At 45.6% G+C, this 18,743-nt stretch overlaps 1 protein-coding gene across 2 annotated transcripts in view; it reads left to right on the plus strand.

Moving 5' to 3' along the window:
* Positions 1-6,087, plus strand: part of LAMB1 (laminin subunit beta 1) — a 112,377-nt gene extending 106,290 nt beyond the window's left edge. For both annotated transcript variants that reach the window (XM_075345139.1, XM_075345140.1), the window contains 4 exons: positions 2,283-2,424; positions 2,610-2,786; positions 5,105-5,264; positions 5,809-6,087. In XM_075345139.1, the coding sequence (XP_075201254.1) occupies positions 2,283-2,424; positions 2,610-2,786; positions 5,105-5,264; positions 5,809-5,945 (616 nt within the window). In that variant the 3' untranslated portion in view covers positions 5,946-6,087. The remainder of the gene's footprint in view (positions 1-2,282; positions 2,425-2,609; positions 2,787-5,104; positions 5,265-5,808) is intronic.
* The last annotated feature ends 12,656 nt before the right edge of the window (positions 6,088-18,743 follow it).

The raw sequence follows: 18,743 nt of genomic DNA on the forward strand, positions 1-18,743 counted from the left end.
GCACTAAATTTTATATAGTATTAGGAATCTGCTCTGTTTGTCAATTCATGTGGTTCTCATGTGACCGCTCACAGATGAATTGCATATTTGCAGTCATGTGCTTGATTCTCTTAATCGGACATTGAGAAAAGCAGGAACAGAAGCTAGTCAACTTGTGACCATTAGTATGTGAAACGCCCACGCGGGGGCTTGCAGGGCTCGCATGGACATCGGGCCGGTGGTATTCTGGGTCAGGCTGTGAGTGGCCCGACCCGGCTTCCGTGACCCCAGCGGGTTTCAATAAAAGGGAAAGTCCGACAGTCAGTCCGGTGTGACAAGGGGGATGGAAGGAGGGTGAAGGGGTTCCTGGGGAGCTTGCCATCGCTCACAGCGGCCATTGAGGTCTTGGCCTCCTCTGCCGCAGCTCTCCCCCAGGAAACGGGATGGGAACGGGGGATGCTAGCAGCGCCACCCGTGGCATGCGGCCAGGTGTTCAGCCGCCGCTGCACAGTCTCTCTCCGGGGCAAGTGTTATAAGCAGCCAGATGGAATCGCTCCCCACGGGAGCCCCGGGAGGTTAATGAGACCCAGGGCAACAGTCCTCAGGGACACCGGGGGCACGGGGCGGTAACATTACTCACACCAGTCACGGAGTGCGGGTTCCAGTTTCTCTTTATTTAAAGTCCATTCCACATCACACCCGGGTGCTGGTCCTCGCCGCCTGTAGCCTCTGCTCGGTCCCCGGCAGGTAGGAGGAAGGGGTCCGATGAGGTGATCTGGGGGTCCCTCTCATTCGGTGCGTTAATGCTATCCCCGTGGCATGGAGCATCTTGAGGACCCGCCACCATTCTGTCTCTCTCTCTCTTGCCCGGTAACGTACACCTTAACCGCCACCAGGTACAACGTTCTCGAAGATCCCCAGTCTTCGGCTCCATTCCCTTCCTCAGATGCTATCAGCCCTGGTCTCATGGCATCAGCTCAGCAGGAGCTGCTCTGTGGAGGTCTGCACTCTTTGGCAGCCTCTGACCTTCTGCCTAAAACGTCTGTCTGCTCTGAACTCACTCATTCAGGGCCCCCTCCCCTTGGGTTGTCATGGGGACCTGTACACCTGCTCATTAAGGAGACAGGATGAGTCATGCAGTCTCAGACTACATGCTGAAGAATTTTTAACTCCTTCCTGCCAGTGTGTGTGTGTGGACTCTTCGCCTCCTGCCCGGGAAAAATGGGGTAACATTTAATACCCTGTAACGACCCGGTTGCAGGGACGTTACATATGCAAATCCCATGAGTGGCCATTTCATCCTAACTGGTGGAACCAAAATCCTAACAGTGTGTATACTGCACACCATTTCTATTCAGCATAGTACAGTCACTGTTGAAATTGCTGCCTGTCTACGAAAACCCCTTTGATTTAACATGAGATAAATGTACTTTAAAAGATGATTTGGCCTTCAGCTTCTTCTATAAACATGTATTCATCATAGCCAAATAAAAAGAGGGAAATGCCGGGATGTCAGATAATATGGTAATAATATGGTACCATTTGTTGAGTGGGGGGGGGGGGAATCAACTCAACTTGTTCATTACTTGTTTTCTAAAGTAGCAGACATGGGAACAAAAAAAAAAAATGTTTATCTCATATAAAGATGTATAGCTATGAGGCCATGTGTGCACATGTGCATTTTGCATGTGTTTACGCAGCGCTTTGGACTGCAGTGTAAATGCATGCGTTCTGTGTCCCCAGCATGGTCTATGTGACTTGTGCAAATTCCACATGTACGTTGCGTTTTAGAATGCAGCGATTTTCATGCTGAAATTTGTGGCCGAATCCCTACGTTCAAAAAAGCAACATGTCACTTCTTCTGTGCGTTTTGGATGCTTTTCTCACTCTGTCTATGGCAGAGCAAGCATCCAGAAGACATGAATTCTGCATGCACAATGCATTCAAAATACATCCAAAACGCAGCTTTTCGGCTGCGTTTTGAAACGCATATGCTGTGACCAAACACTGCAGAATATTTGTCACGGCAGAACGCAACGTGCGCACATAGCCTAAGCTTGTCAGGGACAAACTCCAGTAGGCAGAAGGAAGTGTATGAGGTCCAGTATCCCTTCTCTTATTTAGTTAATTGAAGCCTAAGCATCGCCAGAAAGACCCTGCCAATTTCTATTGTAGAATCAGAAGTGAATGACATTTTGAAGGGTGAACAAACTATTGTCTGGTAGATTCCTGTTTTGTCTTTCTTCTGAGTTTTCCAACATATGAAAACATTGAATTTACTTTACTCCACTTTTTGATCACAGCAAATCTGCATCAGATGTTAAGGCTACAGCGGACATGGTGAAAGAAGCTCTGGAGGAAGCAGGCAAAGCCCAAACTGCAGCTGAGAAAGCCATTAAACAGGCCGATGACGACATCAAAGGAACAAATAACCTACTCACTTCCGTAAGTTAAAAATACATGAATAGAATGCACTGACCAGACGTATCACTTGTTTTCACAACTAATGAAGTTTCAAACCAATAAATCATCATATTTAATATTTGAGATCTGATTTTAGATATCTAATAGTTTTCAAAAATTCACATATATAGTATATATTCTATAATATAATGACTTTGTGTTCACAGATTGAGTCAGAAGCTGCGGTATCAGAGGAAACATTAAACAATGCAACCCAGCGTATATTTAATCTTGAGAAAAGTCTTGGAGAACTATTGAAGAAGTCAGCCGCCAATTCTGCAACTTTAAATTCAATCGAGAAATCATCAGAGGATGCAAAAGCGAATGCTAATGGTGTAAAGAAGGTTAGAGGAGATTAAAAAATGGTTACAGTTTGTGGGGCAGAGAATTTCTTTAAAGCCTCTGTCACACGTTCGTGCCTCCGGTACGTGTATGGACAGTTTTCTCACATACTGGAGACACAGGCACACGTTGACATATGTTTTCCTATAGTTTCGGGCACACGTAAGTATTTTTGTACGGAACGTGTGTCCGTTCCGTACTTACGTGTGCCCGTGTGCTCCATACGCCGACATGTCCGTTTTTCTCCGGCATCACGGGTGTCACACAGAACGCAAACGTGTCACATGTAACACACACAGACCACACGGACATGTTCCGTGTGACACGCACCGGAGAAAAGACGTGTCTTTTAAAAAAAAAAAAAAAACTTTACTCACCTTCTCCAGCCCTCCTGTCCCTGCCGCTGCTATCACTTGCTGCCAACTGCCGCTCATTATGCTCATTTAATATGCACTTCACTGCGGCCAGAAGAAGCAGCAGCGGAGAGTCGGCAGGACCGGAGACCGAAGATCAGCACCACGGACAGCGACGCCAGGGACAGGTGAGCAGAAATTTCCCGTTCTCCGTGTGTTATCATGGATAACACACGGAGAACACACGTGTGTCATACACACAGCACACAGAGGACAATCCGCATCTTTGACACGCCCGTGAAACACGTGCGTGATTTTCACGGGTGTGTGACAGAGGCCTAACCCCTTGGTGATGCAACCAGGTTTCATTATTTCAAATTAGTTTTCCTCTATGCTTGCCATGAGTTAAAACTTTTAATTTTCAGCCAACAAAGAATGGGGGCTCTATTTGTGTGGCAAAGCTGTAGTTTTAATGATTAACATTTTAGGGTCCATATGATTTTCTGATCTTTTTTTATTCAAATTCTTTTTTAAAAATATACAGGTAACATGTCAAAAAAAACCTCAGACTTCTGCCATTTTGTTTCCCGTGTTCAGCACTCATTTAACGCTGGTTTTACATCAGCGTTTTCCTGCCGTACTGCCAGATGCGGCACAAGCGAAGTGCAGTACAGTTCAATTTCTCCCTCTCCCTCCCTCTCTCCCCCTCTCTATCCCCTCTCTATCCCCCTCTCTCTCTCTCTCCCTCTCTATCCCCCTCTCTCTCTTTCTCTCCCTCTCTCTCTCTCTCTCTCTCTCTATCTCCCTCTCCCCCCCTCTCTCTCCCTCCCCCTCTCTCTCACCCCCTCTCTCTCTCTCTTTACCCCCCCACCCCACAGGATCCAGTAAATAACACTTGCGTTTGCATGCGTTCAAGTCAAAATCAACAGGATCCGGTAACATGCGTTTTTTTTTTCTTGTTTTATTTTTTAACCGACCAGCAGAAAAACGCTGATGTGAAACCAGCCTTATGGAGAAAATAGTTTGGTACATTACTACTTTGGACAATTATACACATGACCGTTCAAAATATTTTGCCATTTAAGTTTCAGGAAAAGGGGGTGATTATACAAATATAACAAAAAAATTACTTTTTTTTTTATTTTAAGGGATCTGAACTTGTGATCACTTGATTGCTGTTACAATACCCTACAATATTGTAGCAATGCAGTCCATTGTGTTTTGCTGTGGCTGAACTTCATAGATCAGTGATTACACAACCAGGGCACTCCAACAGATGCAATGAAATGTCAACATAAAGCTCCAATAGTTATAATGGCCAGCGTTTCGGTCATCTATGGACCTCGGTCACCAACCTTCTGTCCCAAGGAGCTTTTTCTGCAGTGCCGTAGTTATTTTCTACTACGTTTCGGTGGACTTCCATTACCACTGTAGTATCCTCACTGAATCAGTAGTGCCCAAACATTGTATACAGGAAAACAATGTGGGGTGGAGGGGGAACCCTGTTCCTAACCTCTACAAATGCAATTGTGATAGTTGTCAGTGGCATTTGAGAGGTTCAACACTTGCAATCAGGCCTGACTCCACAGCAGTAGTAGCTGTGCAGTGCAGCTCCTGAGCCTACTCTATACAATAAGTGCACAGATCTGCGGAAAATGTATGCCTGATGTGAAAGAGGCTGTATAGGTTTAGAAATTTTTTTTCACCATTCATTCACAAGTGTCCATGAATTTCCTGATATTTCAGCTTTGCTCCATTGATGTGAATTGGGTTTAGCTGCAATACTGCACAAATCCCAATAGCAGCTCTCAGGGTTTGGAATTTTTAACTCTTATTTTCCAAGCAAACCGCTCAATCAATAAGATCAGGTCGTGGAGCATATTCAGAGCTAGTAAAATGCATAGCCCATTCATGGCACCTGCCTGTTTACACCACACAACACTTAACAGTAATTTCTCATATTGCAGGTTCTGGATGATGAACTTAGTAATAAATATAAGGAAGTGGAAGTCTTAATAACGAAAAAAGCTGAAGATTCATCAGAAGCCAGAAGAAAAGCAGAGCAACTTCAGAACGAAGCAAAAGCATTGTTATCAAAAGCAAACAAAAAACTTAACTTACTGAAAGGTAATTCTTTCCTAACATTTACTTTATAGCTGCACAGATTTCAGCATTCGTCATGGTATAGTACAGTATATCACAAACAGAAAAATGTTGCTTCCTGGTATCAGCTATGTTGGCTGAGGCCCCGCCCCCTTCTGGTCACATGGCTCTGACATCAGCATAGGTCCTGCTAACACTTAGTAAAAGAATTCTATAATAGAATTAGCATAAATAATGGGGAGGATGGACAGGCAAGGGGTGGGAATCACTATAAATACCCACCCCAGGTATCAGCTGCTCAGTAGCTGCTTTCATTCAAAAAGCTTTTCATTTTACAAACTTTACTTGCTTGTGTTTCAAAACCTATACACCCTAGCTGACAACTAAAGGTACATATAGAATCAGCATGATAGCGCCAGTATAGCACTGACTTTAGGTTATATAGGAAAATCCTGGTGACTGATGTACATTCTATTTATGATAAAATAGTCATAAGATATGTATGCCAACCATTAGTCTATATTATAATTTACGTAAATCTAAATGTTCTGAATTTTGTTTTTGCCAGATTTAGAAAAATCTTACGAAGATAACCAAAAAATATTGGAAGATAAAGCCAAAACGCTTGTGGCTTTGGAAGAACAAGTCAGGGAACTCTTACAAAGCATCAGCCAGAAAGCAGCAGTATACAGCACCTGCTTGTAAACCAAATTTTGGCAAAACAAACCACATAATTGGGACCACAGGTTCTCTAAGTTATTGGAATTTTAGCGGAACCAACGAAAATACCCATGAATCTTTTTTTTATTCAATAAAATAGAGAATAAAGTAATGATTTGGAAACCAATGCAGTATTTTTCACATTTTCTATTTAGTATTTTATTACTATTGTTGTTTTCACTACATATAATCTTTGTGCACGCTGAAATTATATTAGCAAATTCTTATTGTCTAACTATGAAAGTAAATGATACCAATATCCTACATAAAATGATTCACACAATTAATTTTGCCCCATTGATATCGCATGTTCTCTGTGAAGTCTTTGGCTGACGTCCGCCATTGTGTATTATCTGCACTGAAACATTATATTCATTTAGGAAACATATATTTAAGGATCCAAACACTGTAAGTCTGTTCCCTGAGTGACTGTACCACTTCTGTGTACAAGGAGCACTGGTACGCAATCCTGATGGCAAAGTTCTGTACACATTTATACACTCCTAAATAAAGCAAAAGCAATTACAACTATGACAATGGCTCTGTTCACTTCAAATGGAAACCTTATCAAAATGTCAGGAACATTCAGCTACACAATACCATATAGATCATATTAATGGTATAAAAAGATACAATTCTTGATCATGCGATCACACAGAAATTAGGAAATACTTTAGCCCCCCCATGACGGGAACAATTTTTGTTTTGTGTTTTCCTTTTTTCCTCCCTTTCTTCTCGGAGCCAGAAACTTTATTCCCCTGTCCACATTGATTGCCATATGAGGCTTGTTTTTTTTGCCGCACGAGTTGTACTTTTGAAAGACACAATTCATTTTCCACATCGTGTGCTGCAAAAACAGGGAGGGTTCCAAATTTGGAGACATTGTGGCAAAAATACAATTGATGGGGTTATTTTTGGGAATTGTTGCTACTGTGTACATTTTGTGATAAAAAGTACCTTGCAATATGATTATCCTCATCAGCACGATTACGGCGATACCAAACACGTCCAGTTTATTTAAGTCGGGAAAAAATGGATGGGTTGTGTTGCCATTTTCCAAAACCTATAACCTTTCCATTTTGAGGTTGATGGAGCTGTGTGATGCTGTCTCGTTCCAGAATAAATAAGCCATTGTTATCGATACCATTTTGGGATACATATGACGTTTTGATTACTTGTTACAGCATTTTTGTTGTGGTATTGAAACGACCCAAAAAAAAAATAATTAGTTTTTTTTCATCTCTATGGCATTGCCATACCATTTCTTTATATAGCAAAAATCATAGTCCCCATTGAAGCCAGGCTACAGGAAGGGTCTCAAAGGAGCGCGACCCATCAGTGACTTGCGTTCAAGTCACGGATGTTCGCTTACAATGGTGCACTCCCATGTTGGCGCGTGGGAAAAGCTCACGCCATGAGCCCTCTCCCTACACCCTCTTCTGACATGAACCGTACATGTGCGGCGGATGTCGTGAAAGGGCTAACCAATTAGTCTTTGGCAATGTTGATCCAGAACATAAAAAGGTGTTGTAAAAACAGTACTAATTTGTCTGTCTATAAGGAAGGAGAAAAATCCTCCATAACTTCTAATATGATTACACCAAAATTGCTCAGTGGTATCGGTGGGGATTACTGTATTTTGCGTACTATTAGACACACTTCCCCCCCCCCCAAACATTTTAGAGGAAAGTCGGGGATGTCTTATAGTTTAGATATACCTGGCTCTGAGGGGTATACAAAATGGAGTAGAGAAGGGGTTAAACGCCATGCATCAGCAAAATGAAGATGTAGAGATGTTGATGATGATTAACTTTCTTTTTATTCCATAGTTCTACGCGTTTCGAAATAAAAGCAGTAGCTCTCCACCGCATCAGTTCGGTTACAGAGCAAGAGAGGAATACCAGACAAAACAATCTAATATATAAAGCTGAGTGTATGTGTGTATGTACAGTATGTGTGTGTGTATGTCCGCTAAAGAAATCTGCACCGTCGCATGTACAATCACAAAATTTTGCACAGACGCCTCATGTGACTCAGGGAACATCATAGACTATGTTTTGACAGGAAAATTTAACCCCGCACTTTACAGTTACTCTCCAAAAAACCTGCCTCTATTAAAGTGTATGGAGCTGCGAGCTACAGGCTATTGATAGCGCTGTGATTAGTTACTATAGGAACAAAGGAAATTGATAGTATAAGAAGCTTATGTGTGAGGTAATAAGATGTCAGTGGGGAGACAGAGACAGACAGGCACAGACAGAGAAAGAGGCACACAGGGAAAGAGACAGAGACAAACAGAGAAAGATAGGAAAAAAATCCAAACATACAGAAAGACACACGGGGAAAAAGACAGACAGAGGCAGACAGGGAAAAAAGAGACAGAGAAAGAGACAGACAAAGGCAGAAAGGAAAAAAGACGGAAAGAGACAGACAAGCAGACATGGAAAGAGACAGACAGAAAGAGACAAACAGGCAGATAGATAGAGAAATAAACAGACAAGGAAAGAGACACAGAAACACAGAGACAGACACACAGTGATAGAGAGACAAAGAGACTGCTGCAGAGACAGACACTGATAGAGACAGACAGAGAAAGACACAGACAGACAGACAAAGAGAAACAGACAGGGAAAGAGACAGGCAGAGAGACAGACAAAAAGACATACAGGGACAGACAGAGAGAAACAGAAGCAGACAGGGAAAGAGACAGACAGAGAGACTGGGAGAGAGACAGAGAAACAGTTACTATCCCGGGCAATGCCCGGGTACTACAGCTAGTAATATTAATAAAAACCAACACAGCAAATACTAGGACTAGGACCTCAAGTGTATGCAGGAAGGAAAGCAGTGGTGCTGTCATGGGCTCTGGAAAAAAAACATTACCAGTAAGTAATTTTGATTTTTCCCTTCCCCCATGACAGCACCACCAGAGAGATTATGATAGATCCAAAAAGCTTAGGGAGAGATAACCACCTGTAGAACCCTTCTAACAAACAATAAATCCACCGTGCAAGACAATCCAGTCTATACAGTTTATAAAAGGTGCCAGGAGACGACCAAATTCTTGCTTTACAATACATGATTAATAGGTACCAACGCCTTTTCAGCCCAGGAACTTGATACCACTTTGGTGGTGGTATGAGCTGCAATGCCCTTAGGAACCGGAACATCTCGGCCTATATAGGCTGGACTAATCGCTTCCTTGACCTACCCAGTTAAAATACCTTTAGAGGCCGCTAAACCTTTCCTGACCCCCTGGAAGCAAACAACTGACTGACACCTCCTCCACCCCCTAGTAGATTCTAAGCACCGAATCAGCGTATTTCCTACATTCAGAGTATGAAGTTTTTCCTTTGATTTTTGGGGAAGGTAAAAGAAGAAAGGTAAGACTATCTCCTGGGATTTATGAAATGATCCGGCTACCTAAATACGCTGGGTCTGTTTTCCAGGTTATTCTGTGATCTGAAATGAGTGTCTAAGGAGGGATGGAAGCTAGAGCTTGTAGGTAACTTATCCTCCTGGCTGATGTGACTGCGACTAAAAATTGTTTTTAGAGTGAGTATTCTTATTGAAGCCTGACCTAGGGGCTCAAAGGGAGGCACTGCAAGGCTGTGTGCACACGTTGCGTATTTTCATGCGTTTGCACAGCGTTTTAAACTGCAGCGTAAACGTATGCATTCTGCTTACTCAGCAAAGTCTATGACAATTAAGTAAATTCCATGCGCACTTTGCATTTTGAAATGCAGCGTTTTGGATGCCTAATTTTTTACAAAATCGATGTGTTCTAAAAAGCAACATGTCACTTCTTTTGTGCGTTTTGGATGCTTTTCCCTCTGTCTATGGTAGAGCAAGCATCCAGAACGCATCCATTCTGCATTCAAAATGCATCCAAAACGCAGCATGCAGTGACAAAACGCTGCAGAATATTTGTCAAGGCAGAATGCAACGTGCACACATACCCTAAGGTAAATTTCCTAACCCAACTTCCTAAATTTCCTGACCCAACTATTCCCTGCTAATCACAGTTGTAAGGGAACGCTAAAGCTGAAACTTGAAGAGTGTTAACTGCTAAGCCCAACTCCAGCCCTTTCTGTAAGAATTCGAGGATGGAACCTAGAGGAACCTCCTCCACTGGAAGCTCTCCAAAGGAGGAGGGGAACATGTTTCAGACCCTACCGTAAATTTAAGTGGTTATAGGCTGTAATCTAAAAGCGTAGAGACCAGATTATCGGAAAATCTATGGCTCACTGACAGGTCCCTTTCAATTTCAAGGCCGTCAAATGTAGACCTGGACATGAGGAAGAACAACCGACCCCTGAGAGAGAGAGTCCAGGATTTCTAGAAGAACCCATGGGTCTGAAAGACAGTCATTTTTGGGGATGAAAATGAGTGGAGGGAAGGCGTACAAGAGGCCTGAGCCCCAATTAATCTGAAATGGATATACTGCCCAGGCCCTCCCGCGAGGATTCAGGGAGCAGAACTGGTGTACTTTTTTGTTGGCCCTGGTGGTGATAAGTCTATTATTGGAATCCCCCCAAGTGCCACTGTCTGATTGAAGATTTCCTGGTTGAGAGACAACTCCCACTATTGCATTGAAGGTCGGCTCAAGAAAACTGCATTTATGTTCGCCACTCATCTTATGTGCAGAGCTGAAAGCGAGATGGAAAGATTCTTCTGCTAAGATAAAATCACCTGAGCTGTTCCATTAGGGGAGAGACAGAGTGCCCCCCTGGTGGTTCACATAAGATACTGCAACCCTGTTGTTGAACATAAGACGGACATGGCGGCCCTGTAAGTAAGGGAGAAACTGTTTTAAGGCTCATCCGACTGCCCATAGCTCACTTAGATAGGAGGAATTCCGACTCTCCTGATGATTCCACCTCCCTTGGGCAAGGTTTTCTTTTTAGAGCTGCAACCTTGTTGTTAGGTGTCGGGTTGGTTCTGGTTCTGAAGCTGAGCCCAGGGTGGCTTTGGTTCCAGTGGTCTCCCATTCAGTCTCAGCTGCTGGGACTGCTGCTTAGTTTTACTGTTGAACACGGCACCCTGCCTGGACATGTGACATCCAGGCTCTTTGCATTCTCAGGTGTGCCCCCTAACCAAAGGCACTTGCATCTGTAGTGATGGTGTCTAATACCTGAACCACCCAAGGAACTGCTGCTGAGAGATTCTCTGCATCCAACCACCACTGAAGGGAATCTATGACAGGGAGGGGGAGCTCTACCTTCCCTTCTAAGGACCCCCTAATCTCCTTTGAGTTTTGAATACCTCCCACTGTAGGGGCCAAGTGTCAAACTGTTCCTACAATACTGCTGGGATGCAGGATATGAAAGTGCCTAGGAGAGACATGAGTTTCCTGAGGGTCATGAGTGGCTACTGTATCCTGGAGAATCCCAAGGCTTGGATATGAAAGATCTTTTCTACAGGAAGACAGCACAACTGGTTCTGAGAATCTAGAATCAGTCCCAAGAGGGGTTGGACCTGCAAAAGATTGCAGTCTGTATTCTTTCAGGTCTATTCATTACCCCAGATCTGCCAGAATCTTTTTTTTTTTTTTTTTTTAATAGGCCATCGCCTCTGCTATTACCTTGGTGAATATTTTCGGAGCCATGGTTAGTCCGAAGTGAAGAGCCCTGAATTGAAAAATGACCTATCCCTCCTTGCCAAGGGAGGGCCACTTTCAGGAACTGCTGATTGTGCTGTGTGAATGGGGACATGGTAGTATGTGTCCTTAAGATCTGATATTCCCATGTAGCAATGCAGAAAAAGCATCTTTATAGCCGATATAATTGACTCCATCTTGAAACTATGATGAACAAGGTGTTTGTTTAACCCCTTCAGATTTATTATTGACCTGTAAGTGCCATCTCTTTCTGTAGTGCAAGGCATCTCTCCTCCGCCCAGCTCTTGGGGTATCTTCTATTACAAAAGGAATGACGCTGGAATTGCCATGAAAAAAACCTGGGAAACCCTTGATTACTATCAGCAGCCTTTTTCAAATTCTCATCCAAGGCGTCCCCAAGGGGAAGTGTCCTCCACAGGGAATGGTATAGAGTTTGGTCTTAAACTGGCATTTCCCGGCCAGCCCTTAAGGCAGAGCGCTCTCCTGGTGGAATTGGACAGTGCTGCCGATTTCGCTGCTAGTCTAATGGAGTCGGCGGACGCATCTGCCAGGAAGGCTGCTGCTCGCTGCATGAGAGGAAGGGAGGAAGAATTTTATCCTTGGGGGTGTTGTTCTCCACCTGGGTCTCTGACTGCTGCAGCCACACCATGAGACATCTGGCCACGCAGGTTCCAGCAATCGCTGGTCTCAGGGAGCCTGCGGATGCCTCCCAGGAGCCTTTTTAGAAAGCTATCTGCTTTCTTGTCCAAATGATCTTTTAAGGAGCCGAGATCCTCAAATGGAAAGGAAGATATTTTTGCCTTCTTAGCTACTGCCACGTTAATTCTTGGGCTTCTGTCCCAGCCAGTGCTTCTGATTCTTCAAAGGGGTACTTCCTCTTGAAGGCAGAGGACAACGCGGCCCTCCTATCGGGCTTTTTCCACTGTTCCTCTACCACCTGTTTAAATCTGTGATTGACTGGTAAGGAGCGTCTCTTCTTACGCTTTAGTCCCTCAAACATAAGGTCCTCTAGGGACTGAGACTCACTAGTGTCCACTAGACCTATTGTGGATCTAACCATTTTAATCAATCGGTTAACCTCCGTGTTTGGAAAACAAGGTCTTCCTTCGGGCCCCTCTGAAGAAGATGACAATGGGAGTGAAGAGCAGGTAGAAGCCAAGTCTCCCTCTGACTCAGAAGATTCCCCCGAGACTATATCCTGGGACACAACCCTCTTTGACCCCTTGGGTTTAGAGTGGGACAAGGCCTTAAGGGACTCCTTACCTCAGAAAGAGATGCTGCCTGGACGATCCTTCCAATGCCCTTTATTATAGTTGTATGACTAGAGGCGAAGTTCGGGGTCTCCAAATACAAGTCCTGCACAACTTCTTCTGTGCCCCAGGTGGAAACGAGGACTTACACAGAAGAAACATTCCATTTGTTGTCTTAGGCAACCTATTCCGAGATACCTCCTACGAAATATGGGGAGACAAGACAATAAGGAAAATCCCCATTAGCAGGATGAACCGAACGCCACTTACCATCCGCAGAAACAAAGGGAAGGTATCGGATCCGGAGGCTGCACCAAGTCACAGGATTCCTCCATTTTGGAATCTCTGGAGTTCTTGCCTGGCCCGGCTACTGGAAAAGTGGTTACCCGGCTGCTTGTGGTTCTTCTGTTTTAGCTGCGGTGGTGGCGACTTGCTGCCTGCTTCTGCTGCTGGTCCTCCATTGGTGGAGGAGGGGAAATTGTTATTATTATTATTTATTATTATAGCGCCATCAATTCCATGGCGCTTTACATGTGAAAGAGGTATGCATAATAGGGACAAGTACAATAATCATAAACAATACAAGACACAGACAGGTAAGGAAGGATAGAGGTCCCTGCCTGCGAAGGCTCACAGTCTACAAGGGATAGGTGAGGATACAGTAGGTTAGGGTACAGCTGATTGTGCTGTGCTGTGTCAGACTGAGGGTTACGGGCAGGTTGTACGCTTGCTTGAAGAGATGGATCTTCAGGTTACTTTTGAAGCTTATCAAGGTAGGCGAGAGTCTTATGTGTTGAGGCAGAGCATTCCAGAGTATGGGGGAGGCACGGGAGAAATCTTTGATGCGATGGTGGGAAGAGGAGATGAGAGGGGAGTAGAGAAGGAGATCTTGTGAGGATCAAAAATTACATGCAGGTAAGTAACGGGAGACCAGGTCAGAGATGTAGGGAGGAGACAGGTTGTGCATGGCTTTGTAGGTCATGGTTAGGGTTTTAAACTGGAGTCGTTGGGCACTGGGAAGCCAGTGAAGGGATTGGCAGAGAGGATAGGCCGGGGAGTAGCGGGGGGACAGGTGGATTAGCCAGGCAGAATAGTTTAGAATAGATTGTAGGGGTGCTGACTGTTAGAAGGGAGGCCACAGAGCAGGAGGTTGCAATAATCCAGGTGGGAGATAATAAGAGCAAGTACTAGGGTTTTTGCAGCTTCTTGGGAAAGGAATGTATGGATCCGGGAAATATTTTTGAGTTGGAGGCGGCAGGAGGTGAAGAAGGCTTGGATGTGTGGCTTGAAAGAGAGATCAAAGTCTAGGATTACTCCCAGGCAGCGAGCACGTGGCACTGGGGAAAGTGAGCAGCCATTGACATTGATTGATATGTCAGGTGGAGGAGTTGAGTGATGAGTAGGAAAGACTATGAATTATGTTTTGTCCATGTTCAATTTAAATTAAATACGCCGCTTATCTAAGCCGCAATCCTGCCTTCAGTTTCTATGCACAGGCGCCGTCATCTTGCGGGCCCCGCGCATGTGCAGACGCTGATACTGGTCACCTGTGCATGACTACATATGGCCGCGACTGCCGACGTCAGCACAGGCAGCCGGAATTCCTCCGGCGCGCTCGAACCGCCGGTCACATGGAAGTGCGGCAGGTGCGCAGACCCGGACAATATCCTCAGATCTTCGTCCGGCGCGCTTGAACCGTAGCTAAGCCCGCAGGCCACCAACGGGTGCGCAGACCCAGACAGCGACTGGCAGAGGGATCTCCTGGAGCCTACCATGCCCGCACTCATCACCACAGGGGGAGCCAGACCTGAGGGGATGCTTCCAAGGATGAGTTCCGGCGCCACGGCAGGTAAGCCGTACTTCCAGCGCCAGTTCACCCTGAGATACTACCGCCATCTTCAGCTGCTGAGAACACAGCCTGCTACTGGCTCTCCCATCTTGGGACAGGAAACCAAATTGATGCGGTGGAGAGGTACTGCCCTTTAAGTTCAGTGGGATTCCTGTCCTAAGATGACTGGACCTCTCTCTCTCTCTCTGGTGGTGCTGTCATGGGGGAAGGGAAAAAGATGGATACAGGAGCTTTAGGCGGAGACGAGGTGGTCGTCTGGCGGACTTTATAGGGTTTGGATCCGACATGATCCTCCTTTCTCTTCCGAACGGCAGTGTCACTCCTCGACCGACTATCTGCACTGCTGCTCTTTCTGCATTTGGGATCCTGGGAAAGATCCTGGGATGGCTTCTGAGAAGACTCCCGGGATTGGGGTGACTGCGGGTTGTCCATAACTGGAGAGGACATAGGTAAAGATGGTTGACCTCGGGGAGATCAACATCCAACACCACGGACACACCATCACATGTTTCTCAACGCAGTGACACTAGAACAAGGCCCCCTGGGAAAATATTCAAAACAAGAATGCCGCAGAGACACCATCACATGTTTCTCAACGCTGGCAGGAAACTAGCCAGGGCTTTCACCGGGAAGGAACAACCACTGGAAGGGCAGTCTCCAGTCAAGGAAACCGCCTATACCAAAACATGGTATCCATCCACAGACAGCTGTTTAGGGGTATTTGCCCCTCATCAGTGTGGAGTAGGAAACTGGCTTTTGGTATAGGCGGTTTCCTTGACTGGAGACTGCCCTTCCCGTGGTTGTTCCTTCCCGGTGAAAGACCTGGCTAGTTTCTTGCCAGCGTTGAGAAACATGTGATGGTGTCTCCGCGGCATTCTTGTTTGGCATAACTGGAGAGGGCCAGAGCAAGCACCACTCTCTCAGGGTTAACTCCACTTTTTAAACGGTGGAGGACCACCACAGCCCCCTCCAGCGTCGCCTCCTCTGGATCCGTGAACCCGGACGTGCTCCTGTGCATTTCCGGGGCATTGCTGTGGTGACTGGTCACTGCGCATGCGTGGTCAGGTATGCCTGAACACTCTCCCCGCGCATGCACAGCCACGAGCCACGACCTGGAAGTGCCCACCACATTGTGCAGCGCAGCAGGGATAACATCCACCCGACCGCACACCGACCCCGGGGCACAGCCAGAGCAGTCATGACGGGCGTAATACTTAGCCTCCCGCAGACGCGGTTTCCCTGGCTGCCTCACCCGGACCAGAGCAAACCACACAGGACACTGGAGGATGGCGTCCACAAGGGAGCTCCACCGACCGCACTTCCAGACCCAGAGCTCTGCCGTTCCCACAGACACCGCACGGACACTACTGAAGCCCAGGTACTCTATAGGTTGCGATCCAACAGAACAGGAAACCAACTGATGAGGGAGAGGGACTGCCCTTTTTATCTGTTGGTTTCCTGTCCTGAAGGGCGGATCCCTCTCTCAGTGGGTGCTGTCATGGCGATAGGAAAAGTACAATATTTCACCCCCCAAAAAAACCTCTCAGAATCACCAGGATCCATTGAAGTGTTCTAGTGTTTGATAATGGTCAGAATTTAAAAAAAATGGCCTAGTTGTTAGGTGAAGACCAGGCTCCGGGTGAATGTCCACTTTACATCAGCACCATTGTTGAAACAAACTTTAAAAACCCTTCTAACTTTGCTAAAAAAAAAAAAATCACAAAACCATATTTTTCCAGACCACATCATATTTGAAGTGATTTTGAGAAGCCTATATGACAGAAAATACCCCAAAACACTGCACCCCCTCAAGCTGCTGAAAATCAATTCCAACAAGTATTATTAACCCTTCACAGAAACTAAAGCAATCTGGAAGGAAACTTTTTTTTTTCTTTAGCCCAAAATTTTGTATTTATACAAGCATAACAGGAGAAATTGCACAGTACAATTTGTTGTGCAATTTCTCCTGAGTACACAGATACTCCTCCCAATATTGGGTGGAAAACTGCCATTTGTCTGCATGGCAGGTCTTGGCAGTGAAGGAGCGCCACTTGACTTTTTGAACACAAAATTGGCTGGAATAGATAGCAGACTTCACGTCACTTTTGGAGAGCCCCTGATGTGCCTAAACATTGGAAACCCCCCCAAAGTGACCCCATTCTGCAAACTAGATTTCCCAAGGAATTTATCTAGATGCGTGGTGAGCACCTTGATTAACCAGGTGCTTCCCAAAATTTTACAATATAGAACTGTGAAACTGAAAAAATGTGATTTTTCCCACAAAAATGTTCCTTTAGCGGCACATTTTCTCACTTTCACAAGGATAGCAGAAAATGGACTCCAAATCTTGTTGTGCAATTTCTCCCAAGTACATCGATACTCCATATGTGGTGGGGAAACTACTATTTGGATACACTGTCAAGCTCTGAAAGGAAGAAGTGACATTTTGGAACACAGATTTTGATGGAATGGTCTAGGGCAGTGATGTTTTGTTTTGAGAACCCTTTAGGTGCAAAAATAGTAGAAACCTCCCACAAGTGAGCCTATTTTGGAATGTATCTAGGGTTTTCCTGATATGCGAGTTTTTATTAAATGTGGTGGCATATGGGGGGCGGTCCCAGAAGTCCATAGTGTGAGACGCAGAACAGAGAACTCCCCGTGGCCATAGCTACATTTGCGCCCACTATACTCACCGCCGACGATCCAGCGATGGTCAGGAAGATACAGCAGAAGTCCCTAACCGAAACAGTGCCCACTCCGCCATTTACCTCAACACCAGGACCCCTGGACGCATTCCTGCACTCCACCGCGGTGCAGACATGCTCAGGTAACATGGCGGCGGTGTGGAGGAAGGCCCCAGAACATCGCGCTGGAGCGCTGGAGCGGGATGGGGTACCTACGCAGCATGGTCGCACCACAAGCTCAGGGAGACAGAGGGTGCTGGATGGAGGCATTGAGGAAGAGGGCCTGGGAGCTATGAACCCCTCATGCAGCACAGCAGGGGAGAGAGAGGGAGATGACACCGGACAGGAAGATAGCTTACAAGCACAGGGGAAGAGATCAGAAGCACTGCAGAGAACCAAGGGGACAGACCCCTAGGGCAAAGGCAGGAGCTGAGGTTTCATCACAAACCCTAGATCTCATGGAAGACCTCCGTATATCAGCCACCCCATCAATGTCCAGATATGCGCAACCAGTAACCATTTATTCCTCCCTGAAGACACACCACCCACCAGAAGATAACACAAAGGACATGCCAGCAGAGGATTGGAAATCATATATGGCCAGGCTTCCTACAAGAGATGATCTGCAGTCCTTGGTATTGGAAATTAAGGAAGTGTGCAGGTCAGAAATCGCAAACGTCCGGCAAGTATTCAGCATATCGCACAAAGAGTGGAAACTTTAGAGGATGACCATGACGAAACAAGGAACTATGTGGCCCATCTTCAATCTACAGTAACAGCACAGCATGAGGCCCTATGCAAGTTTCAAAGACACCTGGAAAACCTAGATAATAGCAGACGAGGCCATAATGTGAGGGTCAGAGGCCTCCTGGAACAATATGGAGAAGAAAATCTATTTAAGGTCGTGCAGTGCATATTCAACAACATCCCAAGAGCTCTCCTTCCCACAGGATAAGCCTAGACAGAGCACACAGAGCCCTCAGACCAAAAGGTGCCTCCCAGATGCCCAGAGACATTATATGCTGTGTCACTGATAATAAACTTAAAGATGAGTTCATGTCACAAGCCAGAAGATTACGCACTATGAAATATGAGAATCATCCCATCCAACTCCTCCCGGATCTCTCATGGGTCACTTTGCAAAAAAGGAGGCTACTCAGACCTCTCTTGGACATTTTGAGAGAAAAACATCCTATACAGGTGGGGATTCACCTTTAGCCTTTCGGCCAGAAAAAAAATAGTCACACAGCTACAATCAAGGTGGCATCTGACGTGCCTCAGGTCTACGAAACCTTGGGGATTCCTATCCCAAAAATACCAAATTAGAAATTAACACCCCCACAACCGCGACCTCCAGCAACCTGGCGTCGAGTCACCTCC

The sequence above is a fragment of the Anomaloglossus baeobatrachus genome, chromosome 4 (assembly GCF_048569485.1).
Source record: "Anomaloglossus baeobatrachus isolate aAnoBae1 chromosome 4, aAnoBae1.hap1, whole genome shotgun sequence".
Lineage (NCBI taxonomy): Eukaryota > Metazoa > Chordata > Amphibia > Anura > Aromobatidae > Anomaloglossus > Anomaloglossus baeobatrachus.